This window comes from Solanum lycopersicum, chromosome 1, assembly GCF_036512215.1.
Source record: "Solanum lycopersicum chromosome 1, SLM_r2.1".
Lineage (NCBI taxonomy): Eukaryota > Viridiplantae > Streptophyta > Magnoliopsida > Solanales > Solanaceae > Solanum > Solanum lycopersicum.
Genome location: NC_090800.1, coordinates 3,858,103 through 3,872,873, shown reverse-complemented (window position 1 = coordinate 3,872,873; position 14,771 = coordinate 3,858,103). Strand labels below are relative to the sequence as shown.

The 14,771-nt window shown below is 32.5% G+C and overlaps 1 protein-coding gene across 2 annotated transcripts; it reads right to left on the bottom strand.

The window, feature by feature from the left end:
* Nucleotides 1-5,313: 5,313 nt before the first annotated feature.
* On the bottom strand, nt 5,314-14,608 carry LOC101248602 (7-dehydrocholesterol reductase). Of its 2 annotated transcripts, NM_001366115.1 has the most exons (13): nt 14,282-14,593; nt 13,019-13,241; nt 12,786-12,841; nt 11,851-11,953; nt 11,686-11,751; nt 11,393-11,506; nt 10,583-10,709; nt 10,342-10,442; nt 7,739-7,864; nt 7,587-7,651; nt 6,372-6,453; nt 6,130-6,212; nt 5,314-5,528 (listed from the first exon to the last, which is right to left on the bottom strand). In NM_001366115.1, the coding sequence occupies exons 1-13, from the start codon at nt 14,371-14,373 to the stop codon at nt 5,462-5,464; spliced, it is 1,305 nt and encodes a 434-aa protein (NP_001353044.1). In that variant the 5' UTR covers nt 14,374-14,593; the 3' UTR covers nt 5,314-5,461. The 2 variants fall into 2 exon arrangements, with proteins under 2 accessions (NP_001353044.1, XP_069151320.1); XM_069295219.1 differs by lacking the exon at nt 12,786-12,841 and having other exon boundaries at nt 11,851-11,980; nt 12,993-13,241; nt 14,282-14,608.
* Nucleotides 14,609-14,771: the final 163 nt, after the last annotated feature.

Here is a 14,771-nt window from a genome sequence, read left to right as displayed (position 1 = left end):
TGTTTTATTCTTTTCTTCTTTTAATGGTATGTATAAATGATATACCAACATTGGAAAATTCAAATAAGTATTCAACAAAAATTATAAAAAAATTGTTCAGATCATTTATTAAACAAAAGTATATTTGAAAACAAAAATAAGTTAATTCCTTTATATAACTTATATATACACAAGTGTAATACTTAAAATACTATAAGCAAGTGAGGTAGTATTATTTAACAAATTGTATATACCAAAACTTGTGAAGAACTACTTGCTTATATAATATTTTATTTATTTATTCAAACAATTTATTTTATGTTGCATCATATACATATGAATAATCCCATTCAACTGCTGAAGTATATAAAATTGACTTCTGATTTTATTTATCTAAAATATTTCCTAAGATAAGCATGCAATGCATTGTCATCATACTTTAGTCTCCTAAAAGACAAGAAGGAAAAGGTAATTAAGCTACTGTTTGACTATAAATTTTATTAAAAAAAAATTAAAAAAAAGTATAAAGTTGTATTAAAAATAGTTTTTGAAAAATTAAAATTATATTTAAACATGTATTTTATTTTTTAAAAAAGAAGTTGATGTTTCATGAGTAGAAGAAAATTTTCACCCCAAAAGTTATTCAAACCAATTTTTGAAACTTGAATTATTATTTTTCAAAAAACTTATCAAATTTCATGTACAAATGACATTTTCATTTTTTAAAACTAAAAAAAAATAATCAAAATCTATAATAAACGGAAGTTAAATAAATTTTCTTTTTCTATCTATGTACACTACTAAAAAAAGTGTAAAAAATCACAGGAATAAATTGCATAGATGTTTTGATAATTTTTTTTCTAATAAAAAATTAATAAACTTTAAAATAGAATCAACATAATATCCATCGATTATTTTTCTTGCAAATCTATAAGAAAGGTTATTATTGTTGTAATTATTAAAAGAGAATTTGTGATCTCAATTAAAAGTTTATTTGAAAAAAAAAAGTATACCTACGTAACAAAAAGATAATACTGTGCTATGAAAGGTGGTACCATGAGCTTCAAGAGTAGAACATTTATATATGTATTAGAAGATGTATGAGTCAGTTCAGTATTACTATAAAAAATATTTAGAAAACTTATTTGTTTGAATAAATGAAGAAGCATAATTTAAGTTTGAACGACCTTTTTATTTTTTATAGTTGAAGAATTTTTTTAAAAAAGATTAAAAAAAAAATTGCCTCGAGAATACAATATAAAGAAAATTGTATAAACTCTCAAATTTATTTATGTTTTGATAATTGTGGTGGCCGGGCCAGGACACACCTCGATTAGATTCACGAGATACATGTATCTCCCACCAACAAAAAGTATAAGGTAACTTTGTTCAACTAAGGTTAAAGCATATGAGAAAAAGTCACCGAGTTTTTCTATGTGATGGAAATTGAACCTGAGAGCTCATGGTGCTCAACTCAAGTCTTAAATATTTTTATGAAAAAACAAGTTTCCCAAACGCAAACAAGCCTTCGCTTTCACGAAGGTTTGCCCACTTAACCTTTCGCGAAAGCTAACCAGCCTTCGCAAACGCAACCCTCGCGAAAAGGAAGATCCCTTCGTGGTTGCGAGATCAGTAAATACTAGAAAAACAACCTTCAAATCATCGAATGGACCCTCGAGATTAGTTCAAAAAATCCAATAAAAATAAATTGGACATGCTACCCACTAAGTTCGACAATCCGGACTTAATGAAATCGTCGAATTTCCAAAAAGATTCAGTTGACGAAATTACCCTCCCAGACAATTCTTAAGCCTAAACACTCAACTTCTTACCCAAACATCCAAATACCAACCTAAGGCCTCAAAAGTCTTACCAATCACCTCACTAGTTCAAACTCGATGTTCCAGACATGATGGAACTAACAGAACCCCCATTCGACGCTCGGACAAAATGTTGATCAAAGTCAACCCTATCATGAATTCTCAACTCAAGAAAGGTCAAATCACCAAAAATACACTCAATCGCATGATGAACCACACCAACCATTTTCAAAACACAAATTAAACCAAGCATAGAAACACTAAGGAGAAGGACAAAATGATCAATTCACAATTAAAGCAAATTCACAAGAAATGGGACATTACAGTAGGACTCATGTATTATTTAGAGAGAGTTATTTGTTATGAGATAAGTAAATGCCATGCATATCAATACAACATTTAAAATGTGAGTTATTTAATATTTACTAATTGAAAAAGACAAACATATTACTTCATGATGTTTGTGATCATAATTGAATATATTATTTGTTGATTTATATATGGTTTCTAACTATTTGTATTTTGAACAATTTATAAATTGTATACATATTAAAACAACAACTTATAATTTTTATGTGTAAATGTAGATAATAATTTATTTGATTTACTATTGTTTACCGTCTTTTCGGTTTTACAGTAGATGGTCTATCTATTTTAAATTGAAATTTAACATTTTTTTTAAGTGATTAGTTTATCAAGATGACAATTATGTACCCTCACACAATTCAAGTGAGAAAATAGCAAACATGACAACAAAATTGTTCTTCTACTAGCTAGTTAAAAGGTCATATATAGAAAAATAATATTGTCCGGCAATTATCTACCTTGATCCGATTACATAAAATAGAGAATTGGTATAACCGTAAAAAATTTATTTGTAGAGTTTTAATTCAAACACAAGATGGGGTGGGAAACAATGAAGCAAACACTTGGAAAAATAAATATACCCTACATTACTAATCTCAACACTACTAATCTTTTGCATTATTAATCTTTTGCATTATTTATTTTTCTACCAAACGACCCCTAAGGGTTTTATACGTGCGTATGTGTGTGAAAATAGGTAATATTTCTATTGGCACAATCTCATACAACATTTTTTGTAAAACATAAGATATTATATAATTCAATCGAATGAAACTAATAAAATAATTAGGTTATAATTAAAATGGGGAACGGAAATAATTTAAACTACCAAAATTAATATTATAGACCACAAGGTATGAAATTGAGTCGTTAACATATTAATGTATATGGAGGTGAAAATATTGTTTTAAGGTATTTAAACATTAAGTGGAGAAAAGATTAATTATTAATAATAATCTACTTACCTAAGATTATGTTTTGGTAGGTTCTAAGAAAATTGGTAGGTTCTTATTAATTTTGAATTCATTAAAATTATTATAAATCAGTATATATGGAATGTTATTTAAAAGATTTTCCAATATTGTCCTGTAAAAACACCTCAAACTAACTATAAAAATCCTTCTTTTGTTCCTTATTTTTCACCTCTCAATCGCATTCTCTATTTTCTTTTATTATCTACGCATGTGATAATCTTTTATCTCTTGATTAGATATTCAATAACATATCAGTAAAATCTAAGGATTCGAGAGATAAGAGGTAAGACCTTATTTCTATCGTTATAAAAGATTGTTTTTTATAGATCTTCGTAACAATAAAGTCTTAAATGCTTTCATAATAATGTTTTATTGTTTTCTTTCTTTTGATGATACAATATGTATAAATAATATGCCAACATTGTATCCCCTTTATTTTCGAGTTATATATGGAGAATATTAATACATAGAAAATTGTGGGTTAATTTGTATTTGTCTCTCTTAATTTTATTTATTTATTATGTCTATTTATATAATTTATTGCTAGAAGTTGATATTGAAGAATATAATAGTATAATCAAATGAATTTGTGGGATTAGCAGTTGGATGATGATAAAGTGTTGGATTGAAAAATAATTAAGTCATGGGTTTCTTGAAAAATGTGAAAGAAGTTCAAATCTCTTATCAGGGCTAAACATTAAATTCTTTCAAAATATAGTAAATACTTCACGAAAAGAAAGTGAATACTTATATGTAATCTGGCAATACATTATGTAGGCGAAATGTGGTAGGGAGTTGGGCTTAGGGGTGGGGGTGGGTGGATGATAAAGGGTGGGAGTGAGAATATAGGGTGGGTTGGGAGGAGAATGATTTTGAAATGCCGTTTATAAAACTTGTGTTTTCTTTTTTCGTTACGGAATTTATTTTCCTCATATTTAAGGAGTTTGTTTTCCTAGAAAAAATATTTTCCACAATATGTAATCAATCAAACATGAGAAAATTGAAAAATATTTATCAAACAATATTTTTCAATTTTCCTATGTTTGTTTGGTTAATATGTTTGGGAAACATTTTATCTCTAGGAAAACAAGTTCCTTAAAATGAGAAAAATAACGTCCTAACAGAATTAGCTAAGGGAAGTTAGGTTTGATGAATGGTACTCCAAGTTTATTGTCTCATTCCGTCCTCCCAATACCTTCAACCCCCACTCGTGAATTTCCACTTCTATTACCGCCCGCGTCATAGCATTTTTCAGATAACTTTCTACTTATCAGACATTAGAACACAAGTGTGAAACATTTTTACTTTCGAAAAAAAGAATTTCTAAGAAATCATTTTTCATGGAAAACATTCTCCTTCTACGGTTCCTCCAAACACTAAAAAAGTTTCCCTTCGAATAAAAAAAATCTTTAGTTAATTTATCACTACGCCCTCCCATACATAATGTGATATTTTAGATTTTGAATTTAGAAAACCATTTAATAACGTACATTAATTAAGAGGGTTATTTAACTAAATTACTTAATTTACTCATAGGAAAATTCAAAGAATTGTGTAACGAAAAATTAAAAAAAGTTGTTCAGATCATTTATTAGACAAAAGTATATGAAACAAAATTAAGTTAATTCCTTTTTGTTTTTTTTTTTTAATTATTTTCTTTTTTTAATTACCATAAAAGCCACCTTAAAGTGGTTGGAGTTCAATTTTTCTAAAATAAAAATAATATATATATATATATATATATATAGCTAGAACATTTGCTACTGAATTTCCGTCCTTAAAAATACTTACTTTAATTAAATTTGAATTTTTTTGAAAATTACTTGCTATAGAAATTAGCTTTATCTTATTTTTATTAAATTATGGCTAATTTTCACTTACCATCAACGAAAAAGGTATCCAAGCTTGCGTTTAGTCATAGATTTTATAGAACTTTTAAGAAAAGGATTTTCAAAGTTGCGTGGAAAAGTATAAACTCTTTATTTATTTATTTATCGATAACCATAGTGTCCGAGCCAACTTAGACACACCTCAATTAATTCCACAAAATACTTATCACCTCCCACCAGTGACAAGTATCAAGTAACTCTGTCCAGTAAGGTTAAGAGCAGATTGGACGAAGAGAAGTTACCGAGTGTTTTAGTGTGCTGAGAATTGAATCTGAGACCTCATGGTGCTCAACTCGCGTCTTCACTATTTTTATATAAAAACAAGTTTCTCAAAACTGTTGGAACTAATAAGTGTACATACAAACAACAACATGAAGAGGCTACAAAATACATCAAACTTTATAGTAAAACATTCTTAGAAGTCCAAAAATCACTAGTAAATTCCTGGGATAACTCTGTAAGGAACCTTTTCACAATACAATTTCCAGTACTTGCCATACCTGCAAAGCCACAAAATTTGGTTAAATTTCACCCTTGGAAGAGTTTAATGTACCAAAAATTACTGATAAAATGTATATATAATATCTTCGTAACGATCTTTAGGGACAGATCAAGACGACCTTCGGCTACTCAACTAGTTTTTTCTAAAAAACAGTGGTGTCTAGGCCAGCTTTCGTCCATTTCAGCTACACTCTACCTGCTACGTGTTAACTCCTACCAACACATATACTGACTACTCTGCCTGTTAAGGTCTAGGCAAATGGGGTAAAAATCACCTAAGTTTTTGTCTTCGATTGGGATTTGAACCCCTAATCCCATGATTGTCAATCATTTCATTGACGTCTAGGTCACACCCTCAGGTGCCACCTCTAGGGATCTATTATGCCATGGGGGTGGCGGAATGCCAGGATAATTATTTTGAGGATATCATAAGTTTATTCTGTCCATGAGCAAAGAAATCGATAAGTTCTCAAGTCTTGTTAACAACACAACCAGCAAGACATGTATGACTATTACTAATCAATTTGATCGAGTTTATTAGTGAGGAGTGGAGAACCATATGAAAAATCCAGGTAAAAATGAGGGTGTGTGCTTTCTTACTTTGCCTTGCATCGGTCATCGTCCCTTTTAGCTCGATCGAGAAGGAGGATTATTAGAAAGATGACGTAGAAGTAGGGAATGAACTGCAAGTACAAGAAAAAGTAAAGAAGGGGGACAGGATGTTAGATTTCAGCAATGTCAAGAACAAAATGCAAAATTCAAGAAAGATAAAATTGATTATGGAATTCTCTCTAATACGGAAAGAAGAAAAATACAGAGTAATGATGTAAATGAACGCTTACGTGGTTGAAAAGAGCTGGTACACTCCAGAAAAATGCCGCTAATATTTCTGGAACATAGTGGAAATGGCGAGCTAAGCCCCACCTGCAAAATGGTTTAAACATATTATGTAAATTGTATGATGTCTCAAGCCGCTATAAGCAAAATAATTGACATGTATTATACATCAATATATGAATTTGTTTGGCGTTAGAAAACGGGATATAAGAAAAGTAGAATAAATTCTAGATGCTTTTCTTAGAAATATAGAAGGTATTTATTCAGAATTCCTTGTTAATGCAATCAAGTACAGCCTCTATAAGAATGAGACTGGTAATATAGGAGAATAACAATACAATTTCGTAGTTTTACAATCCAGTACACAATTTAGGAGTAAGCTAAATGACTGAGAACTAACTAGAATAGTTGATTGATTGATGCATTAGAGCATGCTCCAGAACTGTCCAGTTATGAAGAAAGAGCAATATGGATGCCACAAGCATTGCTTCCTTTACGGTCTACTCATGCTACAAGACTGATGATTAATGCTCAACGGAACAGGTGCTGGCCGTGGAAGAAGATATGGAGAAAAAAACTCCATACAAAGTTGCATGTTTCACATGGTGACTGACTTGATGACTATGGAAGCAAGTCAAACTCAAGAGAACTTAACAGAAGAGGGGCATTATACTTTTGTACAAAATGTTTTTTGTGTGGAGAAAGGTCAGAAACTATTACTATCTATTTTTGCACTGTCAAATGACTAATCAGCTATGGCATTTATTCCTAAACATAGTGGGACTTCAATGGATGATGCCTAGCAATCACAATGATCTACTAAGTAGCTGGAATAAATCAGGCACGAATAAAGCCAAACAAAATGGTGAAATGCCATCCTTGCTTGCGTTTGGTGGACAATTGGGAGAGGAAGGAAAAGATGTTTTGAAGGCAAACCAAGTTCCATCCAAAAAGATCAAAATGATCTGTAGTTTGTTATTTTGTTTTTTGGTGCAAAGAATAATGAAAGATGATGAACAGTTTTAGATCTTATAGAATCCCTACAAGACTAGGATTAGAATACATTCTTAACTGCTGGATTTGACTACTGATGGATATACTTCTGCAGCACTTTCTTAGTGCTGAATTTGATACAATTATTACCTCCCCCCAAAAAAACTGTTGTAGTGTCTAAATTGCAGAAGTAAAACGTCAGCAGGAGAACAAAGAAAGGAACTGACCATCCTGATGTAAGCAGAAGGCTGGTCTTTTTCTCACCAGAGGTAGTAGTGTATGCGGCGACTATCTGCATTGAGTGAAGGAACCAAGTCAAAAATCATCAAATAAGGGTAAGAGAGTTCGAAAAATAAATTCACAGATGGTATCATTTGACCTTAGATGGAGTCTTTCCCCAGACAGTGCATTTTCCATTTGTTCTCCGGAACTCTTGCCTCTGCCTGTCACAATCATAGTTGATATATATGCAGAGAAGACCAGCCACTAGTATGTAAAGGGAAAGCTGAAATAACAGAAAGAACTTTCCTCGTTAGAAACCGAAAGCAATAAAATTGCATATGCTCTCCAAGTCATTTTACTACATGTGGTTTCCTTAAGCAGGTTGATGCAATGCACCAATGATCAATTTCAGATAACACATTATCACTCAATGTTTTCTAGCCAAAAATTTGCCTTGCAATGACAAAATGGCAAACTGGTGCATCGTCGCAAATCATTGCAATTCTCAGAGAGATCACGTGAAAGACCATTGTCCCCAAGGGAAGACCCCTAGTTGACAAAAAAAATCAGCAACCTTTCTCTGCTTCATCAGACAATTCTAGAATAAGTCTTGTTTTTCTGTTATGCAGAACATTTATAATACATCAAATGAAACATGTGAAAACTAACGAAACAATCCGTATGTACTATGAAGTACATCCACCATCCAAGTTGTAAAATCTAGTGAAGGTCAATAAGTTGGATGAAACATTAGGGAAGTAATTGTACTCATAATTCTCTCCTTTTCAGATACTTATGTCGCTATTAGCAAATGAATGTGTGCGCTCTACAAGCCATGTTAATACATGTAGTTTTTTTATAGTGGATTGAAGTAACGGAAGTTTCAAAATATCACATGCCCTGATGGCAAATAAGAAACTATAACATTGGATAGTCAAATTTCTAACCGTAAAACGTATGTTGCTACCAATAGGGACAGGTAAATTCTACATACACTGATCTAAAATGTCCTAAGGTGTGTTGGGTGGGGGCAAAAGGTCGCAATTCTCAGGGAATTTAAAAGTGAAACACCATCATCCCAAGGGTAGACCCTATTGGTAAAAGTGAACACTCAATACAGAACCTTTCTTGGTCATTTGACAATTCAAGAATGTGTTCTGTTTTTTCTTTACATGATCGTTTAAAATACCAGAAATGGAAGATATCATCGAAAATATAGGATGCAACTCATCTGAAGTACTCTAACGAACCCAGATTGTACTTCCTCTTAAGAAGGTTGACTCAATGTTCTAATATCGAACATTATCATTTTAAATAAAATTATACAAATTACCAACTCTTTGACTAAAAACTTATATACTCCTTTCCTCTAATTTTATATGACATTTGAATGTAGTATTTTAATTTTTCCATACCTATAGTGCTAATCGAATAAAATATCAAAGGAATGATCAAAAGAGTAAATAGTATTGTCAAACCAATCGAAAAAATAGTATAGTCGAGAAAAACCACAGTTATTTTTAAGAGGTTAAGCAATAGTCATTGAGAAATACTGTTAGACTGGTGGAAAATATCTGACAACTTCATAGTGAAAAGAGTGTCATATCAATTAGAACAGAGGAAGCAATAAAGCCAATGTTGAAGAGAGTAATGGACACCCTGAAAAGTGAAAATGTCAAAGAAAATGAAACAAAGGAGAAAAATTACACATCCATGCAACAAAAGAAATGCTAGCTTGGCGAAAAATGAACACGTTAGCCATTGATGAATGGCTGAATGGTCTCATTTGCTCATATTATCTGTTATGCTACAGATGATTCTGCCAGCAATGGGACTTCCGTCATACTTTAAAGGGATAAATGTCGATTGGAAGATATTCTAAGTACATTATTTCACATCTCCAGGGGTTTTCTCAAGCTTGAAACTAATAATCCACAACTTCTGACTCTATCAGGGAGTTTGGAAGATATCTATCTTCTGTTATCTATCATGGTTTGTACTCTCTACCATATGCTCAACAGTCACCCTCATTTTCACTCTTCATTATTGCCTTAAGTTCATTCGATTTAAAAGTGTTTTTGAATTACAATTATATGTCTACAAAAGTTACAAAGCCAGACTGTGAGGAGATTTCAGTTCAGCAGAAATATGATGCCTTTTTTGAACCTTTCACCTTCAGCAACATTATTTGAGTGAAACTTTCACAGTGAGCTACTACTTTCTTGGTATTACTGCAAAGAACATTTTCCATAATTTGTCCTAAGCAACCTTTCGTGCTAGGCAATGGAATGATGGTAGTAGAGTAGTCGATCTGATCTCACAAGCTGGATAAATAGCACTGATTATAACCACATTGTGGGCCGTGACTCGTGATTGAGTATTTCAGTGCATGAACTAGAGGTGAATATGGTTCACTAAGAACATTTCTTCAAATAAGTTGATAAAGATGAAGACCAAGCACATGATATGCAGGCTGCAGATATGTATTTGCCATATATTAGAAACTTGCCACAGACAATAGCCTGGTAATTAAGTGGAGAAGGGAAGAGGAATGAGCTTATTATCCATTGAGCTTCGAACTGTACCCCACCAGCCCTCGGGGATTTCTTGGTTATCAAATAGAAGACGAAGACTAAGTAAAAACTAAGTACAAATCCCAAAATAGTAGTTGAGTATAAAAATAAACAGTAAGTAATGCTTATTGGCAATAACTTTATATTTTATATGCATTTAGCAAATTCTTCTTGGATGCAAAAATACCTGAAGCCCAAGATTCACAGGTTGTTTAACAAGATACATTCCAGGAGACGTATATATGCTTGGAACCCACACCAAGCATCCCCAACATATATAAAAGCCAGCTGCCAAACGAATTTGAGATCCAGAGAAGATTATATATAGGCGTCCACCGAAATAGAGAAACAAGAAATGTCAGCATTTGCAATCAGAGCACTGGGAAGGTACTTGCTATATCAATATAGAAAACACAGTATGCACAAACCTCTGTCATGTGCAATATCCATTGTGTTCCAGTACCCAGCTTCCCACCAAAAGAATTTTGTGACATACACCAACATCAATATCGTATTTACAAGCATGGAATCAGATACACGCCCATATTCTTCATGCTGAAAAGTAAGAATATGTTATACAAACTATCGACTGTCAAACATCAAAATGAAGTTCATATACTAGGTTTTTCTATTGACAATCAACTGAAATCCAGGTAAAGAATGTTAGGGGTCAAGGTGAAAGAACGAGCACAAAGTAAAGACACCTAAGCTGTGATAGGGTCATGTCAAGTAAACATAATTACTCCCTCCTTCTCAATTTGTTTGGCCTGCTTTCCTTTTTAGTCCATTTCAAAAAGAATGATTCTTTCTTTTTTTAGCAACTCTTAATTTCAACTTTCCACATGGCATGTTTAAGACCCCGAGGCATTTTTGGTACATTTGACATACCTTTAGTTTAAGACCACAAAATTCAAGTCTTCTTTACTTTCTTAAACTCCATGCCAAGTCAAAATTGGTCAAATAAATTGGAACGGAGGGAGTACTTTAGATAACAGTCCACTGTTTTTTTCCATTAAATGGTATAAGAAAATGTCTTTTTCTTATCCTGTTAAACATCTATTGACGGAAGCAAATGAATATTATATCATTTTCTTACTTGCATGACCTAAAAACTGAACAACTGGCAAGGGATCCCCAATAAAAGGGCTTGTAAAATTCACCAACTCAGGAACAATAGGACCGAGAAATATTGGGAAAGTTTTAATTCTCACTATCAAGGACTTCATTACATCATTTACCTGTTTTATGCAATACGTGACAGCAAGAACTGCCCAAGACATCATACCAAATCTGCAGTTTGTGAAGACTTTAATATCGAAGTGTTTCCCGATACGAGGATAAAGCTCCATACCCTGAAAGAGTTCATCAGGTCATAAATTATGACATCACTTTCAACTCCAGAGATGATGCAAGTACTAGATATTGACTTCCTTGACTTAATTTGTGGTATAACATCATCATGCTTATTTTTCCTATAAAGACACAAAATGAAGTAGTGAAGTTCACAGTTAAATTTTCAAAAGATGCTTACCCAATAGAAGTCAACTATTATGTTCCCTGATGAGCCGGAATCAGTGGAAGATGGTGCAACATGACCCTTATAAATTATAAATGTCAGCACAAGGTGTCAGACAGGTATAATACTAAGCAAAGAATCAGAGATAAGAGGTGTACTGAGGGTACTTAAAATACTTACTTTAATGTACAATAAAACACAGAAGACTAAACTCCCAAAAATAAGTGTAGAGAAAATCTCGCCCAGATGGTCATAAACAATTGCAGGATTAAATATTCCAAACCTGAAAGACACGGAAAAAAAAACATAACTAGAGAGAGTGAACTGATGAGTTTAATGGACCATAATATGCACCTTTCTCACAAACAATAGCTCATAGATAAAATGAACAATCAAACAAGTAAAGGTTCTGGACGTCAGGAGTTGTTAGAGTGTCTCATATACGTTGAGACAATGTGATGTTATCTCCTTATATTATCTTGGATATTCCTTAAATATGCTAACTTTCGGTTTATTTAGGCCTAAGGTTTATTTTATTTTTTTTGGATACGGTATTAGAGCAAGCAAAGGTTTTGGATTCAAGTCTTACAACCACCCATCATAAAACAAATTCATGTGTTTGGCCCATGGAAAAAACTAGACCTGCTAGGAAGCGAGTTGAAGACATATTAAGTAAATACAAGTATGCCATCTCTACAAACTTTTGAAAGAGACAGTCACACAATATCAATAAATACACTATACAAAACAACAACAACAATAGCAATAACACAAGGGTCTGGGGAGGATAGAGTGTACGTTGACCTTAAAAGTGCACCAATTCATTATTTTTGTTGTATTCTTTAGTGTCCATTAATATTTGGACGAATTGATTGGTGTTTGTTTAGGTGAAAAAACTTTTTATCAGTTTAATACAAATTGTTGAAGCCCTAAACACAAAAGAGCATATTTTTTTTAGATTCCCTTGATGAAATTCATGTCCCCAAGACCCCAATGCTGTCCCAAGCATTGTCAAGCTGAAGCTGGCAAGTGAGATTAACGAACCAATACATAAAGAATCGAGGTCTCAAGATTCAGCAAGCTAGTCAAAAAGCAAAAATTGATGAAATCCCTACCACCAGAGACTGATATATGTGATCAGTGTCACTGCATATGCTGCCATGCCATTAGCCTGCAATAAGTAGAGGATATAAGAGGCAAGTTATACAGTTGTACAATGAACAGAGGAAAGACAGATCATAGCACATCAACCATTGCATCACTTGAAATAAACTCAACTAAGACAAATTACACAAACTATAAATGCAAGATGCACACTGTACTTGTGTATAGCATAACTGCCATATACCTTATAGACAGGCCTATGTCCAGTTGGAGATATTGGGCCTTCGACTGTTTTACCAGGCAATAGAAGCTGTAGTGCCGCCTCAAATAGAGCATAACAAATGATTAGCTTCCCAGCAATTGCAGTAGGTTTTGGCCAAATATCAATTAATCCTTGCAAACCATTTTCCCTTAGATGATTGAACGTTTTCAAGATAGACCCATCAGCGTGCACATTTGTATACCACCTGCAAGTAGGCCCATTAAGGTCCAAAAATTAGTGCAGTTATACAATTACATTTCCTCATCAAGACACTTTTGAGCTACTGTACATAACACAGTGGAAAGATCTGTGGCTAAGGCAGCAGAAATCATCTGTTACTGGTGAAACATTCAAAAAATTTACAGCAGGATCAATTTGTAATTTTTTATTTACATAGCATTTTTACTCCTTTCACATGACTAAATGCAAATCATTTTCTGTATAGGCCAATTAACGAATGTCTACGGAAAGAACCACAGAACCACATTTCAAGATCATACTAACTAAAATTATGACTCAGCAAATGTGTACCATAACCCCATAAAAGATGGGGCTGCAGTAGGTAGACTACTAGTAAAAAATAGTCTATTGATTGTGAATCCTTTGAAAACTTAAAAGGTGGAGCATAACAGATGCATGTGCTTTATTTAACCGAATCAAACTCATTCGGGATTGAAACGTAGTCCATCATCAATTGATATTAGCTAAAATTAGAATCTACACTTATTGGAGCAACCTGTTATTCCTATTTCTACTTTTCATCCCCTTCAAAAGAAAAACTTCATCCACTCTAGTGTCTCTCTTTTAGACCTCCCAAATCAAAAAGGGGGCACAGGTATTAAATCATGCACAAGTATTACCATGTTTAGTTAGCAAACAAATACAAGCATAACTCTAACCAAACACTTGCTTCTTTAGAGCTAAATAATAATGAATCTCAATTACACCCAAAAAACAAACATTTTTATAACTAGAAAACACTTGCTTCTTTAGAGCTAAATAATAATGAATCTCAATTACACCAAAAAAAAAACATTTTTATAACTAGAAGACAGTTAAACTATAGCAAGCAAATCAAACCAAAACTAAACAAAAAAAAAAAAAAAAGATCCAATCTTTAACTCATGATACAACAACCCATTCAAAGATCTGAACTTTTACACAAGAAAACAAAAACCCCAAAACAAGAAAAGACAATAAAATCAACAAAAATAGATCAATATGAAAAGTGGGTGTTGGACTTACATGAGGATTACAAAAGGTGGTGTGAAAGATAGAAGACTGAGCATTGATCCATAAGTGATTAATGGAGAGTGTACCAACTTGTTCTCCACCATTTTTTCTTCTTCTTCTTCTTCCTCAATCAATTCAGCTTTTGCTGATTTTGGGGTTTTGAAGAAAAAAACTGGAACTACAGAAGTCTCCGCCCAATATGGAATCTTGACTTATATGTAGACTTTAATTCACTGATTTTTAGTGCTCTGTGTTTACTCCACTCTCTCCACAGTGGTATAGGTCCTCTTCTCAGATTCTCTCAATTATAAAAATCTGTTGTACTGACTAAAATGTTTGGTGTTCACGATTTGAATAAAAATTGATTTAAATTAAAAAATTAATTTTATTTGAATTTGGGCTGACTTCGAGTTTGTATAATTAGTCACGTTTATATATATATAATTTATCAGAATATACAAATATATATTTATAATATACAATTATTTAACATATATACATA

Excerpts from the sequence above, each read along its gene's own strand:
- LOC101248602 (NM_001366115.1), bottom strand. The coding sequence starts at position 14,373 with ATGGTGGAGAACAAGTTGGTACACTCTCCATTAATCACTTATGGATCA. Across the intron at positions 13,242-14,281 it reads CCACCTTTTGTAATCCTCAT|GTGGTATACAAATGTGCACG; the intron begins GTAAGTCCAACA and ends GCCTACTTGCAG. Across the intron at positions 6,213-6,371 it reads TACCAGCTCTTTTCAACCAC|TTCATTCCCTACTTCTACGT; the intron begins GTAAGCGTTCAT and ends TTGTACTTGCAG.